General features: G+C 53.1%; 2 protein-coding genes across 3 annotated transcripts in view; one reads left to right on the top strand and one right to left on the bottom strand.

Annotated features, from left to right (window-relative positions):
• Nucleotides 1-1,287: 1,287 nt before the first annotated feature.
• FAM151A (family with sequence similarity 151 member A) lies at nt 1,288-13,849 on the top strand. Of its 2 annotated transcripts, XM_037161511.2 has the most exons (8): nt 1,288-1,544; nt 2,628-2,774; nt 8,728-8,880; nt 9,371-9,530; nt 10,909-11,133; nt 11,809-11,948; nt 12,600-12,743; nt 13,176-13,849. In XM_037161511.2, the coding sequence occupies exons 1-8, from the start codon at nt 1,430-1,432 to the stop codon at nt 13,847-13,849; spliced, it is 1,758 nt and encodes a 585-aa protein (XP_037017406.2). In that variant the 5' UTR covers nt 1,288-1,429. The 2 variants fall into 2 exon arrangements, with proteins under 2 accessions (XP_037017406.2, XP_037017415.2); XM_037161520.2 differs by lacking the exon at nt 10,909-11,133.
• A 117-nt stretch (nt 13,850-13,966) lies between these two features.
• Nucleotides 13,967-19,178, bottom strand: part of ACOT11 (acyl-CoA thioesterase 11) — a 36,259-nt gene continuing 31,047 nt past the window's right edge. Inside the window, exons 12-16 of the mRNA XM_053655499.1 lie at nt 18,826-18,909; nt 18,029-18,162; nt 15,726-15,857; nt 14,924-15,050; nt 13,967-14,122 (exon numbers count right to left, since the gene is read on the bottom strand). Coding sequence (XP_053511474.1) covers nt 13,967-14,122; nt 14,924-15,050; nt 15,726-15,857; nt 18,029-18,162; nt 18,826-18,909 — 633 coding nt within the window. The remainder of the gene's footprint in view (nt 14,123-14,923; nt 15,051-15,725; nt 15,858-18,028; nt 18,163-18,825; nt 18,910-19,178) is intronic.

Here is a 19,178-nt window from a genome sequence, read left to right as displayed (position 1 = left end):
GAAGGAAGGACTGTGTGCATTTGTGGGTGTTCTAAGGGACTTTGGGGTCTCAATGAAGACGTTAAGTCATTACTCTTAAGTTTATATTAACTTTCGAATAAATAATTCCTTTCCTTTTCATCAATCTGTCATTGAAAGAGGTCTTTTCCTGGCGGTGAGTAAGGCAAACCTAGTACGGAAGGGGGGACCTCGAAGCAGAAGCAGGGGGTCCATTCGGTAATAGTATATCGTTCACCCCCCACCACGGCTCACCCCACAAACAGTCCTTACATTCACTCCCGGGGCCCCTTTACCCCTCTTCATTCTGTCCCCCCCCTTGACTGAGTCCTCTCCTTCCACCAGCCCCAATTCCCCAGAGGTCTGTGCCCACTCCTCTCAGTGCCTTGGGCAGGAAATGCTGCTCAGCCTGGTCTTTGTCCCGGGCCCCAGGCCTCTACATCCAGCGTCCTCCTGGGCAGCTCCTCGGGAATGACCCACAGCCCCAGGACTCACAGGACCTACACCAAACTCCCTCCCAACCTGCTCCCCGCCCCATCTCCCCTCATCCGCCCACCATTCATCCTTCTAGACACTCTTACACATGCACACACACTTGAGTCAGTCACCAGGGGTGCTGCTAGTGAAGCCTGTAAGCCGAAGTATTTGTGCCCATTACAGGTGATTCTTAGACTCGTTGAAACTCCAGGGCAGCTGAAGTCGATACAGTCTCTTAACTGGCTTCCCACACCGGTGCCTCCAGGACGCCCTCTGTGCAAGCTGGTAACTCAACCTTTCCCCAAGGACGTGTTGCCCCAGGAGTGCCCTGCAATAACCCAGGCCAGCACGCCAGGCCTATCGGTTTCAATCTCAGGTGAAAGATAGTCTATCAGTCACAATCTGGGATGGAAGGAATAGTCAGTACTTCAGGCAGATCTAATCGGTCCTTGTACCAACAACCCTTGACTGATCTTCTTGACTCCCTGGGGCAGGGCAGAAAGAGGAAAGGACAGTCCAGCTGCCTCCATTTATTAAGGGGGGAACCAGGACCAGAGAAGGCAAGACACCTGTTGCAGGTGTCCAGAGAATCAAGGTCTAGACCTGTGGGTTCTCAGCTCCCAGGTGGGACAGATAGGCAAGCGGGTGGGAGCTCGGGCCGACATCTTCTGCTGCTTCTTAATGTGTTCAAAGGTCATGTCGGGGATGGCAGGATTTTCTGCTTGACCCGTTAAGATCCTGGGAGGGTGAGGGAAGAGAAGGAGGGTGGGGAGGGAGGAGGAGCTACCCACTGGGACATTCCACCCACTGGGACATTCCACACACTGGAGCTGCCCTGACCTGGGGGAGAAGTGTGTGCTGCTGGGAGCTCCTGCTCCCACCTGATCCCAACTACAGAGTTTTGGGGGACTCTGAGCAGTGAGGAACTGGGAGGGAGTGTTCAACAAGGGTCAGCATGGCCTGCAAGAAGTGCTTAAACAAGTGGGCCATTGCCAGTGTTGCCAGCATTATCCTGGTGTTCGTCATTGGACTGGTCCTGTTCATCACACTGCAGGAGGTCACCCAGCCAGGTAGGGGCCTCCCCGCCATGCCATTAGGTTGGCTTCCATTATGGCTCACTCCCTGTCCCCACTGAGGCTGATCTAATCTGTCCTCACCAACAACCCTCCTGGGCCCCATCCATAGCTCTGACGGCCACCTCTCTCTCCCTGCATCCTGACCAAGACTCACCCCCATCCATAGCTCCGTCTGCCTCTCTCATTGCCACCCACACCCAGACCTCTCCCTCACAGAAGGTCCCACGGGTCTTCTTTACCTTTCTCCTTCACCAGGCTTCAGTGGCCTGAAGACCACACCAGTTCTTAGTCTTTAGCCCAGAGCCCCTTCTGTGCCCCCTAGATAGGCACCTCTTCTTGGGGTCCTGTGGGCCAAATTCAGCCCGAGCCCCAGTCGGTCACACGCTGCGCTGGGAGCAGCCTCTCCTCATCCGCCGTGTCAGGCCTGTCTCCTCAGTCCCTGCACTTTGAGGCTTCTGCCTTCTGCCCTCCGTATGCTACCTCGCTGCCTTCTCAGGTTTCTGGGCTCTGCCTGGACCCCTGCAGCTGCCTCCCTCTGACACACACAGTCTCTCTGCTGCCAGTGAGATCTTTCTAAACATACAACTCACGTGCCACCCTCAGCAAACACCCAATTCCTTTGACGGTCAAGGCCATTTACAACCTGATCACAACCCTATTTTCAGATCTTGCCTTATTCCATGTCTCTACATTCCTGATCAAGCCGATGGCCATTTCTTTAGGCAACTCCTATTCCCTGCAGTCAAGACTTTGCTTATCATCTTTTTTCTGTCTGGAATAATTTACCCCCCTTCTCTGTGAAGTTTATACCCATCCTTCAAGCACCCCCCCCCCCATAAACGTTCCCTTCTCTGTGAACTTCTTGACTGCCCCAGGCTGGTGTGGAGCCTCCTTGCTCCCGGGAACCCACTCACTTCCCTCTCTCCCGGCACTGACGACTCCAGGGTCCCACTGTCTCCCGGCCAGATGGCATGCTGCACGCACCTGGGAGCCCGGAGAGGGAGGGTGGGCGAATGAACAGGAGTCCTGGGCTGGGGCAAGAACTGATGCCAATAGCCCCCTCGGCCTTCCTTCTAGGCTGTAAGCAGGATGAGGCTTGTCGCCCTGATGCAGACATGCTGGACTACTTGCTGAGCCTGGGCCAGATCAGCCAACGGGACGGCCTGCTGGTCACCTGGTACCATAGTGCTAACAGCCAGAAGGAGATGAGGGCTGCCCTGAACAGTAAGTGCGTCTGTGAAGACTGGGGCTGGCCCGGCAGGAGTGGGGGAGATGGAGGGACAGCAGAGGCGGAGACAACACTACCTAGGAGGTCCCCAATTGTCATACTCAACGTGAGGCAGTGGGGGCTCAGGGAGGTCAAAGGACTGGCTCAGGCTGTGCAGCTGATAAGCTCTGAGCCCAGGACTTGAACCAAAGTCTGATTCCAAAGTCGTCGTGTCCTGCCCTCCCTCCCAGCCACCTCTCCCGTGACCTCTCAGGTGACAACTATCCCTGCTAAGAAGGCGTTTGCCCTCAAAGTCTAAGGAAACCAGAAAGTGTGAGTTTGAGGCCCAGCGCTACCAAACCTGAGCTGCAAAAGCCTGAGCACACTGTGCAGCTGCTCGGAGTCCCCGATGCAGAACGACTGTGGCCCCAGGGGGGTACTGCTCGCTGTGGAGATGTGCACGTTCCACAGGGCTCTCCGGGGCCTACAGGCAACTTCTCCCATGGGTGCCATGCGACAAAAGTAAAAAGGCTCAGAAAAGTTGGGTGACTTATCCAAGGTGACGCCAAAAATGGCTGGGCCAACATAGGATGCAGAGCGGTTGGCCGTGTGCTCTTGGCCACTGATTCCTGGTCGGGGCACATGCCTGGGTTGCAGGCTGGGTCCTCTGCTGGAGGCGTGCAAGAGGCAACTGACTGATGTTTCCCTTGCATGCTGACCCATGTTCTCTCCCTTTTTTTCTCCATCCCTTCCCCTTTCTCTAAAAAATTAATCTTAAAAAAAAATGATAGGCATGGCCCTGAAATTTGAGCATACTTCAGAAGACGCAGATTGCTGCCTCCATCCCCAGTTTCTGATTCAGTGATTCTGGGGCGGGGCCTGAGAATCTGCATTTCTGGTAAGTTCCCAGGTGATGCTGACTCTGCTGGCCCCAGGACTACACTTTCAGAACCACTGCTCAGGCAAAAATCTCTCAATTTCAGATGAGGAAACAGGGGTCCAGAACTGGAGACAGTTTTGTCCAAGGTCGCACAATGGGTCTGAAGCAGGGTGAGGCCTTGGCACCAGGACTGTAGCTTTATTCCTACACCAGAGGGCCCAGGAGTAAGTGCCTAGAAGATATGCTGAATGAGTAAATGAATGAAGGAATGATTACGGAGGAGAGGCTACCTCAGGCTGGGGGGAACCACTTTGTTGTGTTTCAGGGATCTCCTCTGATTAGAAGGCTGACGCCAGACCTTGGTGATAAGGAAGAGAGCCCCCTCCCTGGCTGAGGGAGCCAGGTCAGCGAGGGAGGACTCTTATCTAGGAGATAAGGCCTGAGGCAAAGAGGACTCATCATCCCTCGGCTCATCCAGTGTCATCCCTGGGGCAGCAGAGAGATCCAGCCCCAGCAAGCAGGGACCTTGACCGAGAAGAAAGTCAAGGGCCCCACCCAGGTGGTGCCAACAGCTCAGAAGCATGAAGAGGCAACCTGAGCTTAACCTCAGGGGTGCAGAGAGGACCTCAGGCCTGGTTTCTTCCTGATTGGCCCTGCCAGGTCCCTGGGGTAGGCCCTTGGGAGGGGGTGGTGTCACAACTGGGCTGGGGACCCTGATGGGGCACCAGGGGTAGGGCTGACCTGGTGGTCATCTTAGACATGACTAGACAACCGTGCAGAGAGAAGGAGCCAGAGTGAAGGCCTGAGAGGCAGATGTGAGTGGGTTCAGATTTTGCCTTGGCCTTTCACCAGTGAAGTCATTTGGGGCAGTGGCTTCACCTGTCTGAAGCACGGTTTCTTCCTCTGCAGAAAGTGGCTTGTGGGATGCCTGTCATACATTCCAACCAGGGCACTTTTTTTTTTTTTAACCAGAAGAGGGTTTGGGGTTGTTGGTTTTTTTTCTTAAATATTTATTTATTTTTAGAGAGAGGGGAAAGGAGGGAGAAAGAGGGGGCGAGAAACATCGATCCACTGCCTCTCTCATGCCCCCAACTGGGGACATGGCCCATAACCCAGGCATGTGCCCTGACCAGGAATTGAACCAGTGACCTTTTGTTTGCAGGCTAACACTCAATCCACTGAGTGACACAGGCCAGGCCAAGAGGGTACTTTTTAAAATTTATTTTTAATTGCTTCCCCCCCCCAGGACACTTTTAATGATAAAAGAGATCATGATTAGCAATTATGCAGAGGTAACAGAAATATACCAGCTTATCCCGGGCCAACAGGGGCATATGGCCACCCTAGTTAAGTGAGCTACTCCGTACAAATAATAATTAACACTCTGTGAATGCCTAACCAGGCATATTTTATTATTTAATTCTAGTAAATGAGGACACACAGAGAGGTCAAGTAACCTGCCCAAGGTCACACAGCTTGCTAATGTTAGTTTAGCACTGGGACTGGAAGCTAGCAGAGTAGGTTCAGGGTCTGCACACTCAGGCACAATGTTCTCCTGCTTGGACGTGCAGTATAGAGCCGGTGTGGGGGCAGAAGGTGTGGGCACAGGGGGGTTAGGAGGACTTGGTCATTTCCTGCCTGCTCCCCCTGGAGAGCAGTGCTTTCTCCTTCCTAACTGCGCCTTAGAGGACCAGGACTCCTACTGTGACTTCAGAAACCTGATCCTTTCCTCATCTCCTGTTCCTTCTTCACAGCCCACTCAAGCAAGACGCCCCCAGATTCAGCATCTGGAAGGCAAGCAACAGGCTTAATGATAAGGGAGTGAATGTTTCCAGGAAGAAGCTGGACCCAGGTGGCAACCACAAGGAGGCAGGTTAGGTCCAGACGCACTCGCCATTAGCTTTTAGTCCGAAGTGCCGAGCACCTGCTGGGCCCCTGCTCTGAGCCAACCTCAGAAGAGAGACTTAGAAGGAAGGTGTGGCCCCTGTGTTCAAGGGGCCCATGGGGTCTTCTGGGAATCGGTTAGGGCAAATCAAGGAGGCAGCAGCATCAGAGGGTCCCAGGACCGAGAGACCTGGCTCCAGTCCTGGCTCCCTCCTGAGGTGTCCCACCTCCCTGAGACAGGAACTGGCCGGTTAGGTGGGGTAGGAGACCCCTCAGCACCCATTTTTTATGTATGCTTGTATCTGTCCAGCCACCCCACTGGGCCTGGCTTCTCTGGGCCTCACTGGGGCCAACCCTTTGGACCTCTCTCTGTATTCCCAGGTAACCGAAAGTTAGGATAAGAAAGGATTTGTGTTCAAGCCATACAAATAAAAGCTACCCTCATAAAGCCCTTTCTCCACATCTTCTCTAACACGTATTTGTCTTATTTTTAAAATATTTTATTTATTTTTAGAGAGGGGAAGGATGAAAGACAGAGAAGGAGAGAAACATTGATTAGCTGCCCCTTACAGACCAGCCAACCCAGGCATGTGCCCTGACTGGAAATCAAACCAGCAACCCCTGGGTCTGTGGGACAGCGCCCACCCCACTGAGCCACACTAATCAGGGCTGTCTTATTGTTAATAGCCATTCTAACAGGTGTGAGGTGGTATTGTGAGTTTCGATTTGCATTTCCCTTATAATTAGTGATGTTGAGTATTTTATATCTGTTGGTCATCTGTATGTCATCCTCGGAAAGGTGTCTATTTAGGTCATCTGTTCACTTTTTTAATCAAATAGTTTGGGGTTTTCTTATTAAGTTGTATGAGTTCTTCATATACTTTGGATATTACCCCTTACTGGAGGTAGTATTTGCAAACATCTTCTCCCATTTAGTTGGTTGCATCTTTGTTTTGTTGGTGGCTCCTTTTGCTGGGCAGAAGCAGCTTTTTTTTCTTTTATGCAGTCCCATTTGTTTTTTCTTTTACTCCCCTTGCCTTTGGGGTCAAGTTCACAAAAAACAAAAAGACAACAAAAAACGCCTCTGAAACCAAGGTTCATAAATTTAGCGCCTATGTTTTCTTCTACGTATTTTAGATTTTATTTATTTATTTTTAGAGAAAAGGGGAGACAGGGAGAAGGAGAGAGAGAGAAATGTCAACTGGTTGTCTCTTGTGTGCACCCCAACCAGGGACCAAACCTACAGCCCAGGCATGTGCCCTGAGCAGAAATCAAACCAGTGACATTTGCTTTGCAGGATGATGCCCAACCAACTGAGACATACTGGTCAGGGGTCTTGTGTGTATTTTATTGTTTCAGGTCTTACATGCAAGTCTTTCATTCACTTTTGGTTTATTGTTATGTATGGTGTCAGATGGCAGTCTAGTGTCATTCTTTTTCAGGTGGCCGCTCAGCGTTTCCACTAACACATGTTGAGGAGACTTCCCTTTCTCCACTGTATATACATTCTTAGCTCCTTTGTCAAAAGTTAGTTGCCCGTATATGTGTGATTTATTTCTGAGCTCAATTCTATTCTATTGGTCTCTGTGTTTGTTTTTCTGACAACACCATACTATTTTAATTATTGTATCTTTGTAGTATAGTTTAAAGTCAGGGAGTGTGATAATTTCAGCTCTGTTTATTTTTCTCAGGATTGCTTTGGCTATTTGGGGTCTTTTGTGGTTTCACACACATTTGAGGAATTTTTGCTCTATTTCTGTAAAAACCGGCATTGGGATTTTGGTGGGGATTGCATTAAACCTTATATTGGCCATTTTAACTATATTAATTCTTCTGATCCATGAACATCAAGTATCTTTCCATTTCTTTGTGTCTTCCATTTCTTTCTAAGCTTTTATTTATTTACTTTTAGGGAGGGAAAGGGAGGGAGAAAGGGAGGGAAACATTGATGTGTGAGAGACACATCAATTGGTTGCCTTTCACACACTCCCAACTGGGGACCTGGCCCACAACCCGGGCATGCGCCCTGACTGGGACCTTTTGGTTCACAGGCTGGTGCTCAATCCACTGAGCCACACCAGCCAGGGCTTCAATTTTCTTCAACAATGTCTTATTTTCAGTGTACAGGTCCTTCATCTCCTCTGTTAAGTTTATTTCTACATATTTTATCCTTTGTTGCAATTGTGGGTAGGGTTGTTTTCTTCACTACTCTTCCTGATATTTCATCGTTGGTATACAGGAACACAGCAGGTTTTTATATGTTGATTTTGTATCCTGCAACTTTACTATATTTGTTTATTGCTTCTAACAGTCTTTTGATAGTGTCTTTAGGGTTCTCCACATGTCGAAAGATGTCGTCTGCAAATAGTGAGTTTTCCTTCTGTGTCCCCAATTTGGGTGCCAGGACTTCCAGTACTGTGTTGATAACATTGGCGGGAGTGCTCATCCTTGTTTCGTTCACCATCTTAGAGGAAATGCTTTCAGTTTTCATCATTGAGGTGTTAGCTGAGGGTTTGTCATAGATGGGCTTTATCATTCAACAACCTTCCCGAAGCTCGTAGCAGATGACATCCACCTGACTGAGTTAACTGTATGAACTTGAAAGATGAAAGTGAGTGCTCAGCGCTGTCAGGGTGCAGGGAGATGGACAAGCGTACGCACTTCAGGTGGGAACGTGAAGCACAACGATTTTTCTGGACAGTAATTTGATAATGTGGCTTGAAATGAGTCTGTATTGCCCTGACTCAAATTCCACAAGTAGGGATCGGAAGTTATCAGAAAACTGGGATGAAATATGCATTGTGTGTCTCAGGAATAGGAAGAGAGAACCAAATTGAGGTATGAACCCTCAACTGGGGCTTTTCTAGCCTTTTTTTGTTTGGTGAAGCATATAAAAGTTTTTTTAAATGTATCATAATGTTGAAACTTTGAAAAAGATGAACAATTATAAATGCAGTGTGGTCTCAAGTGTGTACAAACTATACATTGACAAAAATGGAAGAAAATGCACCAAATAAATAAAATCTTTAAAAAAAAAGGAAAATATACCAAAACGTGAACTATGATGGAAATGCGAATGAACTGTTCCCTTCTTCCTGCTTTTCTGTATTTTCCCAGTGTTCTCTAATAAACATGCAATTGTTTTTACGATGAGAACAGTTGTTTAAGAACAATCAAGAACTGATAGAGTTCCGCGTCTTGCACAGGCAGTGTCATGGTCCTGGAGGCAGATGTCACCGTAGAAGGGCTCAACACAGCCAACGAGACAGGGGTCCCCATCATGGCGCACCCTCCGGCCATCTACAGCGACAACACCCTGCAGCAGTGGCTGGAGGCTGTGCTGGCCTCTTCCTGGAAGGGTAAGCACCTCTCCGCCCCTCCCCTGCTCCCTGGTCCTCTGGTCCTCAGGCAGCGTGTGCAGGGACCACTCCACTGCGAGGCAAGTCCAGCTCCCATCATGAGTTGCTCATTGCCTTGGCTTCCCACCCCCACGTTCCAGAGGCCCAGGCTCAGAGAATCCTAGATGGGATGGAGGGCACAGAAGGGCACGTCCTGGGTGGTATCTCCCAGACACAGGTGAGATGGAATGGAAGATGTAGCTCACTCCTGCAGTGGTCCTGGCTCCCTGGGTTAGTGCTGCCTGTTTGAAAGCCCTTCTTCATATCCAACCAGAATCTGGTTCCATTCTTCCTTCCTTCCCTCCCCAACCCCTTACTCCCCACTCCCACAGACACACACACACACACACACCACACCTGCTCTTTCTGCCCCAGGATGTCACGTCTTCCAGTTCCTTTTTCCGTGAGCATGAGAGGCCAGTTCCCCAAGCCCTTGGCCTCCTCCCCACAGGTATCAAGTTGGACTTCAAGAGTCTCAAGGCCGTGGGCCCCTCCCTGGACCTCCTGCGGCAGCTGACATTGGATGGGAAAGTCCGGAGGCCTGTGTGGATCAATGCCGACATCCTGAGGGGCCCGAATGTGCCCACCTCCATCGAAGTCAACGCAACACAGTGAGTGCTTCCCTCTCGGCCCCAACTGCATCCAGCTCTCTTCCTTCACCATTTGGCACAGGAAGTGCTCAGGGGGCCTTTCCTGAGCTTGCCTCCAGATGTACCATATATTCTGACCTCTGGGCCTCTGCATAGGCTGTTCCCTTTGCTTCATTTCAAATGCCTCTCCCCCCTTTCCTGATGAGCCTTTGCCCGCTCACTGTCTCCTCCAAAAACTGCCCCCAAACCCCAGGTGACATCCACAATGCCCCCTAACACAGCCCTGATTTCATTGGGGTTACCCTGTATCCTCAATGACCAGGGCAGGGTGTGGCTTGCTGGAAAAGTCTAAAATGCTGGCTCCTTACCCTGCCCCCAGCACTGCCACCAACAGCCCTCACGTACACCAGCTGCATGCACGCTGCTCTACAGCTTACAGAGAAGGGCTGCATAAAAGGAGGGAATATATCTGATTTGATTCTTAGATAGCTTTGCTGGGCAAGGAGTCTTTTCTCCCCATTTTGCAAATGAACAAGCTGACAATTGAGGCTTCATTTATTAAATGTTTATTATGTGCCCCAGGCACTATTTTAAGTACTTTAATTGTAGAATACCATTTAACTCTTACAATGAGAATGAGGTAGGTACTATTATTTTCATTTTGTTAGTACAGGACCTATCCCTTCGAATGGCCTAAGTCTAGTAATTGTCCGAGCAAGATTCAAAGCCAGGCCTTTGATGCCAAGCCCCACACTCTCTACCATCCCTCCCTCCAGCCACCCGGCTGTCCACCCAGCCAGCCAACTATCCAGCCGTCCAATTTTGGTGATTCTCACATGAGGTGCATTTGGAAAGCAGCAGTTTGGAAAATGTAGTCAGTGGCACAAGATAAATATGGTTTGCCTTCTGGGAGTATTGATTTTACTCAATAGTCTGGGGAGAAGGGTCTGGAGACATTTTTTGCCTATTAAAATTTGCACCAGGGCCAAATCTGAGTGAAATTCTGAGGTCAAATCTGAAGCTTCAGAGACTCTTGCAGCAGAAAGAGCCTAGATCTCCACCCCTGGGGCTCTGGATTTCATTGCCTCTGTCCACACGGGGACTTTTAAGAGGCCCTGCCACACACCCCTCCCCACCCCCAGGGATGCCATCTTTGAGAGTGAAAGAGGTTGAATGAGCTGCCAAGGTCACAGTCATGACTTGAACCCATACCCCACTGACTCCAAAATTCATGCCCTATTTGTGGGACCTTAAACAAGCCACTTCTGCTCTTTAGGACCCTGTTCGTACCTTTATAGACTCAATAGGCCCGGCCACTTCCTGGCACCATGATGGGAACCCAGGAGACGAGGAAGGGCCAGCTGGGCTCAAAGAAACCAGTGTCTCTGATTCTCTGCAGGTTCCTGGCCTTGGTCCAGGAAAAGTACCCTGAGGCTACCCTGTCTCCAGGCTGGACCACCCTCTACCTGCCCCTGTTCCCGAACAGCACATACACCCGAGCCATGGTAGAGAAGATGCAGGGGCTGGTAGGAGCACTGCCACAGAGGGTCACCTTCCCCGTGCGGGCTGTCATGGTGCGGGCTGCCTGGCCCTACTTCAGCTGGCTGCTGGGCCAGTCTGACAGGTGAAAACTCCCAGCCCCTGGCACAGCCCCTGCCCCTGCCAAACCCACCCCAGGCACTGATCCTAGATGCTCATGGCTGGCAGGGTCTCACCCGCTGGTGCTTACATCCCGTACACCATCCCTTTCTGCTTGCATAGTTCTGGCGACAGGCTGTTCACAATCACCTGAGGCAGCCCGTCCATTGGTGGACAAGTAAGTCTCTGCCTGTCTTGAGTTTACACTGAGACACGATTTGTCTCCCCACAGCTTCCTCCCACGGCAACCAGCGGTGGGGCTGCCCAGACTGTACCTGCCGCCTCTGCCCCAGCACAGCCCCCGTCTCCACTCCTGCAGTTGTTCCCAGCCGTCCTGCCCCACCCTCAGCGGCTCCCCACAGGACGCTGAGGCTTCCCCCTTCCTCCACACCTGGCTTCTCCCGCCATCCCCTGTGCCTGTCCCATTCTGTCCTTGACCCTTTCCTAAAACAGGAAATAGGCATCCTCTCCCTCCTTCTGGGCTCCCACTTTCAGTTGTCATTCCTTCTTCTGGCCCCAGGAAGGGGGTAGTGCTTTGGAAGCAAGGGCTGGTGGGAAGTCAGCTGCTCCACCCTTGCCCAGCTAAGGTCTGGTTCTGAGCACAGGGACTGAAGACCAAGCTGGGCCCAGACAGACGCCGAGCCTGCTCTCTGGGCCCCAGGTACAGCCTGACGCTGTGGCAGGGCTCCGTGGACCCAGTGTCAGTGGACGATCTCCTCTACTTCCGAGACAACTGTGCCACCCACCAAATCTACTATGACCTCTTCGAGCCCGTCCTGTCGAAGTTCAAGCAGCTTGCCAGTAGGGAGTGACCTAGGAGGGTGGGGAAGGGTCGTGGGCTGGATTCTGCACCGGGCAGCGCCTGGTGGACAATGGAGCGGAGCTGGAGGGGCTGGACATTGGAGGGGGACATCCTGGGTGGCACAGGGAGATTTACAAACTCATTCAGCTTGTGCGTGGCACAGCTCGGGCTGGAACCCAGAAAATGTCAAACCCCGTACACTTGTTCCTGGCAGCATAGTTTCTCTATGGGTTACTCTAACATTTCAGAGAGTGACCTCTGTGCTCCACCTGCTAATCAGTGATCCAGGTGCTACCTGTTCTCTTGTTCGCACCGCCCATTCCCTTGACACCAAACCTAGCAGAACCTGCCATTAAGCCACATCAAAGGGGACCCATCAGATTCAGCAGTCCTTCCCTGGGAGCCACCTGGGTGAGGGGGAAGAATAACATCTTTGGGGCCAGGCAAACCTGGCTCCCTCGGGTTCCAATCCCAGCAACTCTGCTAGTGGCTGTAGGCTCTTGGGCAAGTCACTTCTTGTCATCTACATAAGGGGAAATCACAGCTACCAGCAGGTTACTGTGAGGGTCAGAAAGCGTGCTGAGCCACGGCTCACAGAAGGCGCTCTGTGAATGGTGGCTGCTATATTGTGACAATTTGGGACCCCACAGTGAATGCCACACGGAAGCGAAACTACTACACAGGGAGCAGCCTGATCCCTCTTCTCCAGCTTCCCGGGGGTGACAGCCTGAGGGTGGAGTGGCAGGTTCCCGACATCCAGAGCAACGGAACAGCAGCAACAGTTCGGCTCCCAGGTGAGGTCTGACAACAGCCCCTGTGCTACTAGCTAAGCTAGAGGGACTCTGTTACCATGGCCACATGCCAGCTAGGAGCTAGGGGAGGACGGTGTTGCCAAGGGGATGGAGTTCCTGGCCCTCAGACCAGCACCCTGAGCCCTTAGCCACATTGTGCTATGAGAGATGTGGGCGCAGCCCCACAGCTAAACCACTAGCAAGGGCTGGGAGCTGAGCTGGCAGCTTCTCATGTCATTGCGATGAGCCCTGGGCATATTCCTGAAGCAGCTCTTCCACTTAAAGCTCAGACCCAGTCCCCAGGTTCCAGACAGCGGAGGCACCAGCTGCTCCTCCTTGGCTGCCCATTACCTCTCTGCTGCCCCTTTTACAAGGGGCTCTGACACCCCATGATAACCGAACCCCAGTCACTGTTGCCTCTACCGCCTCTTCCAGACAAAGAAGGCATGGTCCTGCTGAACATCAGCCTCCGGGAGCCCGCAGCTGGGGACGCCGTGCCCGTCGTACGTGCCCCGGAGAGCCCTGCCCTGACGCTGGAGTCCTGTCTGCTGCAGCTCGCCACGCATCCTGGACACTGGGGAGTCCATCTGCACATAGCAGAGCCTGAGGCCCTTCGGCCGTCCCTGGCCGTGCTGGCCCACCTCTCCGACCTTGGTCACCTTTCTCGGCCCGTGTGGGTGGGGACCACCGTCTCCTATGGGAGTTTTGCAGTGCCTGGCCACGTGGCCGGCGAAGAGTTGCTTACAGCTGTGTCTGAGGTTTTCCCCCACGTGACAGTGGCACCGGGCTGGCCTGAGGAGGTACTAGGCAGTGGCTACAGGGAACAGCTGGTCACAGATATGCTGGAGCTGTGCCAGGGTCTCTGGCAACCTGTGTCCTTCCAGCTGCAGGTGGGGCCGCTGGGCCAGAGTGTGGCTGGAGTTGTGGCCAGGTTACTGGCAGCCTCCCCCCGGGCCACCGTCACAGTGGAACACAGCCCTGCGGAGGACAGCTATGCATCCGTGCGGACAGTGCTGCTGGCAGCCAGGGCCGTGGACAGCACCCGGGTGTACTACAGGCTGCCCCAGAGTTATCGCAGAGACTTGCTGGCAGATGTTGGCAGAAACTGACCACCCAGTGGTGCTTCCCCTGGGGGAGGCGGGAAGAAATAAATGCCTCTGCCTCCCTCGATGCACTGCACGTGTCCTTGGCAGGATGGAGTGGGAGTGAGGTGCTGCTGCAGGTGCCTAGAGGGTCTGGAGGCTGGGGGCCAGGTCATTCCGGTTGTCCAGAAGGAACTTCTCGCAGGCCTTGAAGGTGTCGTAGAACTCAGAGGAGAGGCCGGCCACATTGGTGGTCACATAGGTGAGAAAGCCCGAGGTGGCCTGGTTGTAGTAGGACACCTGCAGGGCAGGAAGCCGCACTCAGGGAGGCTGGGCTGGGGAGGGGCGGGAGCCACGTGGGCCGTGGGGAGTCAGCCCTGCAAGCCTGCTGAGACAGGAGCAGCCTGGGCTCTTAGGAGGCCACATGACTGGCAGGTGTGACCTCCCGCATCAGGTTTCCCCTGACCCTAGCTTCCCTGACACCACACTGTCACGGGGGTCTCCCCTGCCAGCTGGGAGACCCTAGAAGACAGGGATTGGGTTTCCAGAGCCCAACACAGAATCTGGTTTAAATGAAGGTCTGCTGGGGCTTTGGAGACAGGTTACAACTAAGCCCAGGGATTGTCCTGAGAAGCTCATCCGTTAAGTGCATTACTTGAACAAGTCTCAGGGCCCTAACCACAGCTGTGAGCCACGGAGGTGGGCTGTGTACACCCTAACCCCCTCCCCCACATTTTCAACACCAACAGCCCTGCTGAGTTTGATGGGCCCTGAGAACCACATAAAGCCTTCCTAGACAAGAAGGGATATGTGAGTCAATAAGATGAATAGTAGATCAGAACCTAGGCCTTCTGCCTGTAGCATCCAGGGCTTTTCCCCAGACCCTGCAGTGGCCTCAGACTTCTCTGCACATATTAGATCTTAATGAAGGCTTACTTCTAGCCCCCCACGTCCTTAGGCTTCCCCAAGCTGGAAGAGCCCACCACGGGGCAGAGGTGGGGGCCCAGGGCCAGAACTGTATGAGCCAGACAGCATCAAGTTCTGTGTGCATGTGAACTTAGGGTGGATCAGGGTGGAGGTGTAGGGGACCCCGAGCCTCACCTTGGTCATCTGGTCCCCCTCGCGCCATAAGCAGAAGCCTGAGCAGAGGGTCTCCCCACGCCTGTACTCGGGTGTCTCAGGGTGCGTCGGCAGCGTGACTGACCTCAGTGCAATAACATAGGGGTCCCTGGAATGAAGGAGAGTGGGGAGGGGCAGAGAAGGAGAATACGAGGGTTTGTGCTGCCCAGTCCGTCCAGGCTCCGGAACCCCTGCTCTGGCACTGACCCAGGCTCTGGAGCTTCCTCCGGCACTGACACCGGAGTCTAAACACTTGTCAACTCTGAAAGGCACAGCTGGCTCCGGCCGGGCCGGAGAGAGGAGGCACCCACCTGTGTGTTAGCAGCACCACATTTACCAGGAGCCGGCGTGGCTTCGGGGCAGATCTCCTGGGCCAGCCCCTTAGGAAGGAGTGGTGGGCTTTGGGGTTTTATGCTCCGCCTTCCTGTGCCTCTCTCTAGCACAACTGAGGCCATCTGCTCTGTCATCCTTACCAAGGCACAGCTGGCAGACGAGCCGCCCTTCGGCCAGCCTGGGGCAGTCAGAGGATGGAGGCCAAGCAGTTCCATGTGAGAAAAGGCCTCGCCACCTCGGGGTCAGAGCCTACCCTGCTTTAGAGCATGAGTGACCAGAGGTGGGGTGTGTTCCCTGATCCCATCTCACACATGACAGCTCAGAAAAGCCAGGTGGCACCTAGGGTCCCAGAGCCAATAGGAAACATGGAGCCAACTCTAGGCTGATGTCGGCCTCCCTGGGGAGGGAGAGGCCCCCTGCCCACCTCCCACCCCAGCAGGCAGGCACCTACCCGTTGTCACAAGGCTTCCGTCGGGAGGCCAGGATCACAAAGTCCTGAGGCTTGGGGTCATTGCCAAGAGCGGAGCTGATGACGTGGTAGATGGCATCGTCCTCATCCACCTGTTGCACTAGCTCCACGCTCCTGTGGGGAGGCCCAGAGCTCAGGGTCCAAGAGTGTCATATCAACTCCTCGTAGGAGAGCAGGTCTGCCCCAGCTCTCCATGAGTCAAGGCTTAGAAGACACTTCAGTCCCTACACAGTTCAGCAGGGTCTATGAGAGGACAGGAAGGCCCGGCCCAGATGCGTTCATGCACATGTGTGCGCGCACACAAACAAATACACAGGTGCAGACATGGGAACAGATGGACACGCACACAGACACAACACACCTGGAGCACCTTCTTGCACAGACACAGGGATGAACCACCATGCGCTCATGGACCATGCACATCTGGGCATGCCTGTGCATGTGCACACACCCGCACAGAGGTATGACCATTTACTGTTTGTACAAAACATTTAGTGAGTGCCCTCCGTGTGCCAGACACAGCTCTAAGTGCTTCCCTGAACTAAGCATTTAACCCCATATCGGCCCAGGTAGCAGGCACACCTAGCAGCCCCGTTTCATAGAGGAGGGAAACAACCCGCCCACAGCCACAGAGCTAATAAGGCAGCAGAGCTGGGGTGCACCCAGGTTGTCGCGTGCCAGGGCTGCGCCCCTCAGGCCTGGGTTCACTGTGCCCATGGACCCGTACACTCACATAGGCTTATACCAACGCACATGCACACATAAGCATACGTGAGGACATCCACAGAGGTGCACACGACCCTGTCACCTTGTCCCCTGCTGTTCTGCCCGCACTCAGAGGCTGCTTCAGGAGTGGGGACGTGGGGAGAAGCAGCAAGGGGCTCTCTCTCCTCTCTGGCCACGTCCCCCGACCCCATCAAGGATCACAATCTGATCTGACCTTCAAGGCCCACACCAGCCTGCCTCCTTCAAGCAGCCTTCCTACCACAGAGCCAGCTTCCCCAATATCTACCACCGATCACCTCTCAGTCTTCTCAGATGGCACTGCCAGCAGGCCTGGGGTCACCTAGACAGACCAGGGCTTTTTAAAGCAGCACAGCCCTTTTTGCAAAGAAATCTTGAGCAGAAAGCCTGTGTATTGACAGCTACAAGCGGGCCTGCTCTAGTGAGGACATATTGGGGTAGGAGGGAGACGTTCAATTCATCACACCCTGGCTGGTGTAGCTCAGTGGATTGAGCACGGGCCTGTGAAGCAAAGAGTTGCTGGTTCAATTCCCAGTCAGGGCACATGCCTGGGTTGCAGGCCAGTTCCCAGCAGGGGACACATGAGAGGCAACCACACACTGATGTTTCTCTCCCACTTTCTCCTTCTCTTCCTCTCTCTCTAAAAATAAATAAATAAAATATTAAAAAAAAAAATGTCCTGCTCACCGAACTTCTAAAAGCAGAGGTGCTCCTTACGGATAAACTCAGGAGTACCCGCTCCTCATAATAAGCCATTGCGGAAATGATCAAAGAAGCCCCTGCCCAAGCAGAGCATTGGCATAACAGAAAGTTATTTCAAAGGGATTCGGCAAAATACCACTTTCAACTTAACACTCCCATATTGAACACTGGAATTCTGGCTATTTTCCTAAGAACCTGTCTCCCTGACTAAATGCAAGAAGATATTCATATGAAGAATCAGTCAATTGGGGGAACAAATGTATTTGTAGGAGTAACATTTGTATTCAGTCATTTGCTACATTAAAAATAACATATTTGCATACATAGCCATATGGAGAGTGAACACATGGTAAGTCCAGCAAGTTGGCCATTCTGTCAGCTGGCCTGAATCCCACCCACCCTTCCAGCCTCCCAATGCCCACCCCAAGCAGTAGCTGAAACTCTTTTGGGAATGTGAAACTCCACAGAACACAGACTGAAAATCACTGATCTGTCCCTGAGTGTAAATCCATGAGTCACCCCCTTACGCACCCATTTTAAGAGGAGGAAAATAAGGCCCAGAAAGAAAGCAACTTGCCCAAGGTCACACAGCCAGTTGGACCAGAAACAGGACCAGGCCTTCAACAACTCCAGGTTCAGTCCCTTCTCTGAAGGCTCAGAATAACCCTGACCCTGACTCTGACCCTCACCTAACAGATAACAACAGTCCCCCCTGCCAACCCCGGCAAAAGACCAGCTGTGGCTGAGCATAAGGGTGCTCAGCAGAAGGACACCGAAGGGCCCACGCTCCCCACCAAGCCTGAGAGGAGACCCTACCCCACCTGTGCCCTGGCCCTTACTGGTAATGCTTGTCCCACTCAGGCCTCCGACGCAGGTCTGAGAGCAGCAGGAAGGCGTGGGCCACATCCACATGCACCAACATCTCCATGTGGAAAGAGAGGTACTTGTCATCCTCCAGAGTGTACAGAAGGACCTGCATGGGACAGAGGGTGGCCTCATTCCTGCATCCCCCTCCCCAGGCTAGGCCAGTGGTGGGTGGACTGACTGGGATGTGGGAGGCCGGAGCTGCAAGCTCAGGACCACCACTGACTTGCTGTGTGACTATGGATAAGTGACTCAACCTCTCTGAGCCCCAGTCCCATTCCTGTGAATGAAGATGCTGGGAGAATTCAGCACAAGTGGACAGAAACATGTCTTACAAAGCAGTGACTGGGGCAACAATGGAATAGCTCTTCAGAGCCAGGTGCCCACCAACCCCCTAGTGTCATGGGTGGGGAAGTGACGTCCTAGAGCACAGGCAAGAGAGGCAGAGCTTGTCTTCCCTCAGCCCATGTTTGTCCACTGCGCCCCACGCATCCCTGCTGTAACTCACAGTACAAGGAACAGAGAGAGGGACAAAGTGGCTGGGCAAAGAGCAGCAGGGATGGGAGAGGGGGACAGGCAGGTGGGTGGGCAGGGGAGAAGGGTTCGGAGGCTCTCTGCTCCAGGCCCTGTGAGGACAGGCATTTCCGTGAGTGGGTCGGCTTCATGATCTCATCCCCTTTTGACATGAGTGACTTGAGAGACCTCGTGCTGATTGCCATCGGCCACCTCTGCTCAGAGGAGAAATGGTGGGCGGGTGGGCAGGGTCAGCTACCTGGTTGAGCTCCGAGGACAGCACCCAGTTGTCCTTGGCCACGAGCATCTTCAGGGAGGAGACATTGTTGTAGCTCAGGTACACCTGGACAGGGAACACAGAGATGCCTCGCCTTCCACCCTTCCTCAGGGTGTGGTGCCAAAGCCATGTTGGGGGAGGAAAAGAACTTGAGTCATGGAGGAGGATGGGTACTGGGCTTTGAGGGAGGAGGCCTGGGCCTGGCCAGACTTAGTCAGTAACCTGGACAAGCCATACCTCCTCTCAGGGCCTCAGCCCCTCCTGCCAAACAGGGACAAAGGAAAGCCCTTTGCTAACTGAATGAACCTTGAGGCACTAGCACCCTGTCCTCTTCC

Source organism: Artibeus jamaicensis, unplaced genomic scaffold (genome assembly GCF_021234435.1).
Source record: "Artibeus jamaicensis isolate MK-2021 breed Jamaican fruit bat unplaced genomic scaffold, CSHL_Jam_final scaffold_1019, whole genome shotgun sequence".
In the NCBI taxonomy this organism is placed as follows: domain Eukaryota; kingdom Metazoa; phylum Chordata; class Mammalia; order Chiroptera; family Phyllostomidae; genus Artibeus; species Artibeus jamaicensis.
Note: the sequence above shows the minus strand (reverse complement) of the source record. Positions and strands in the feature narration are given on the sequence as shown.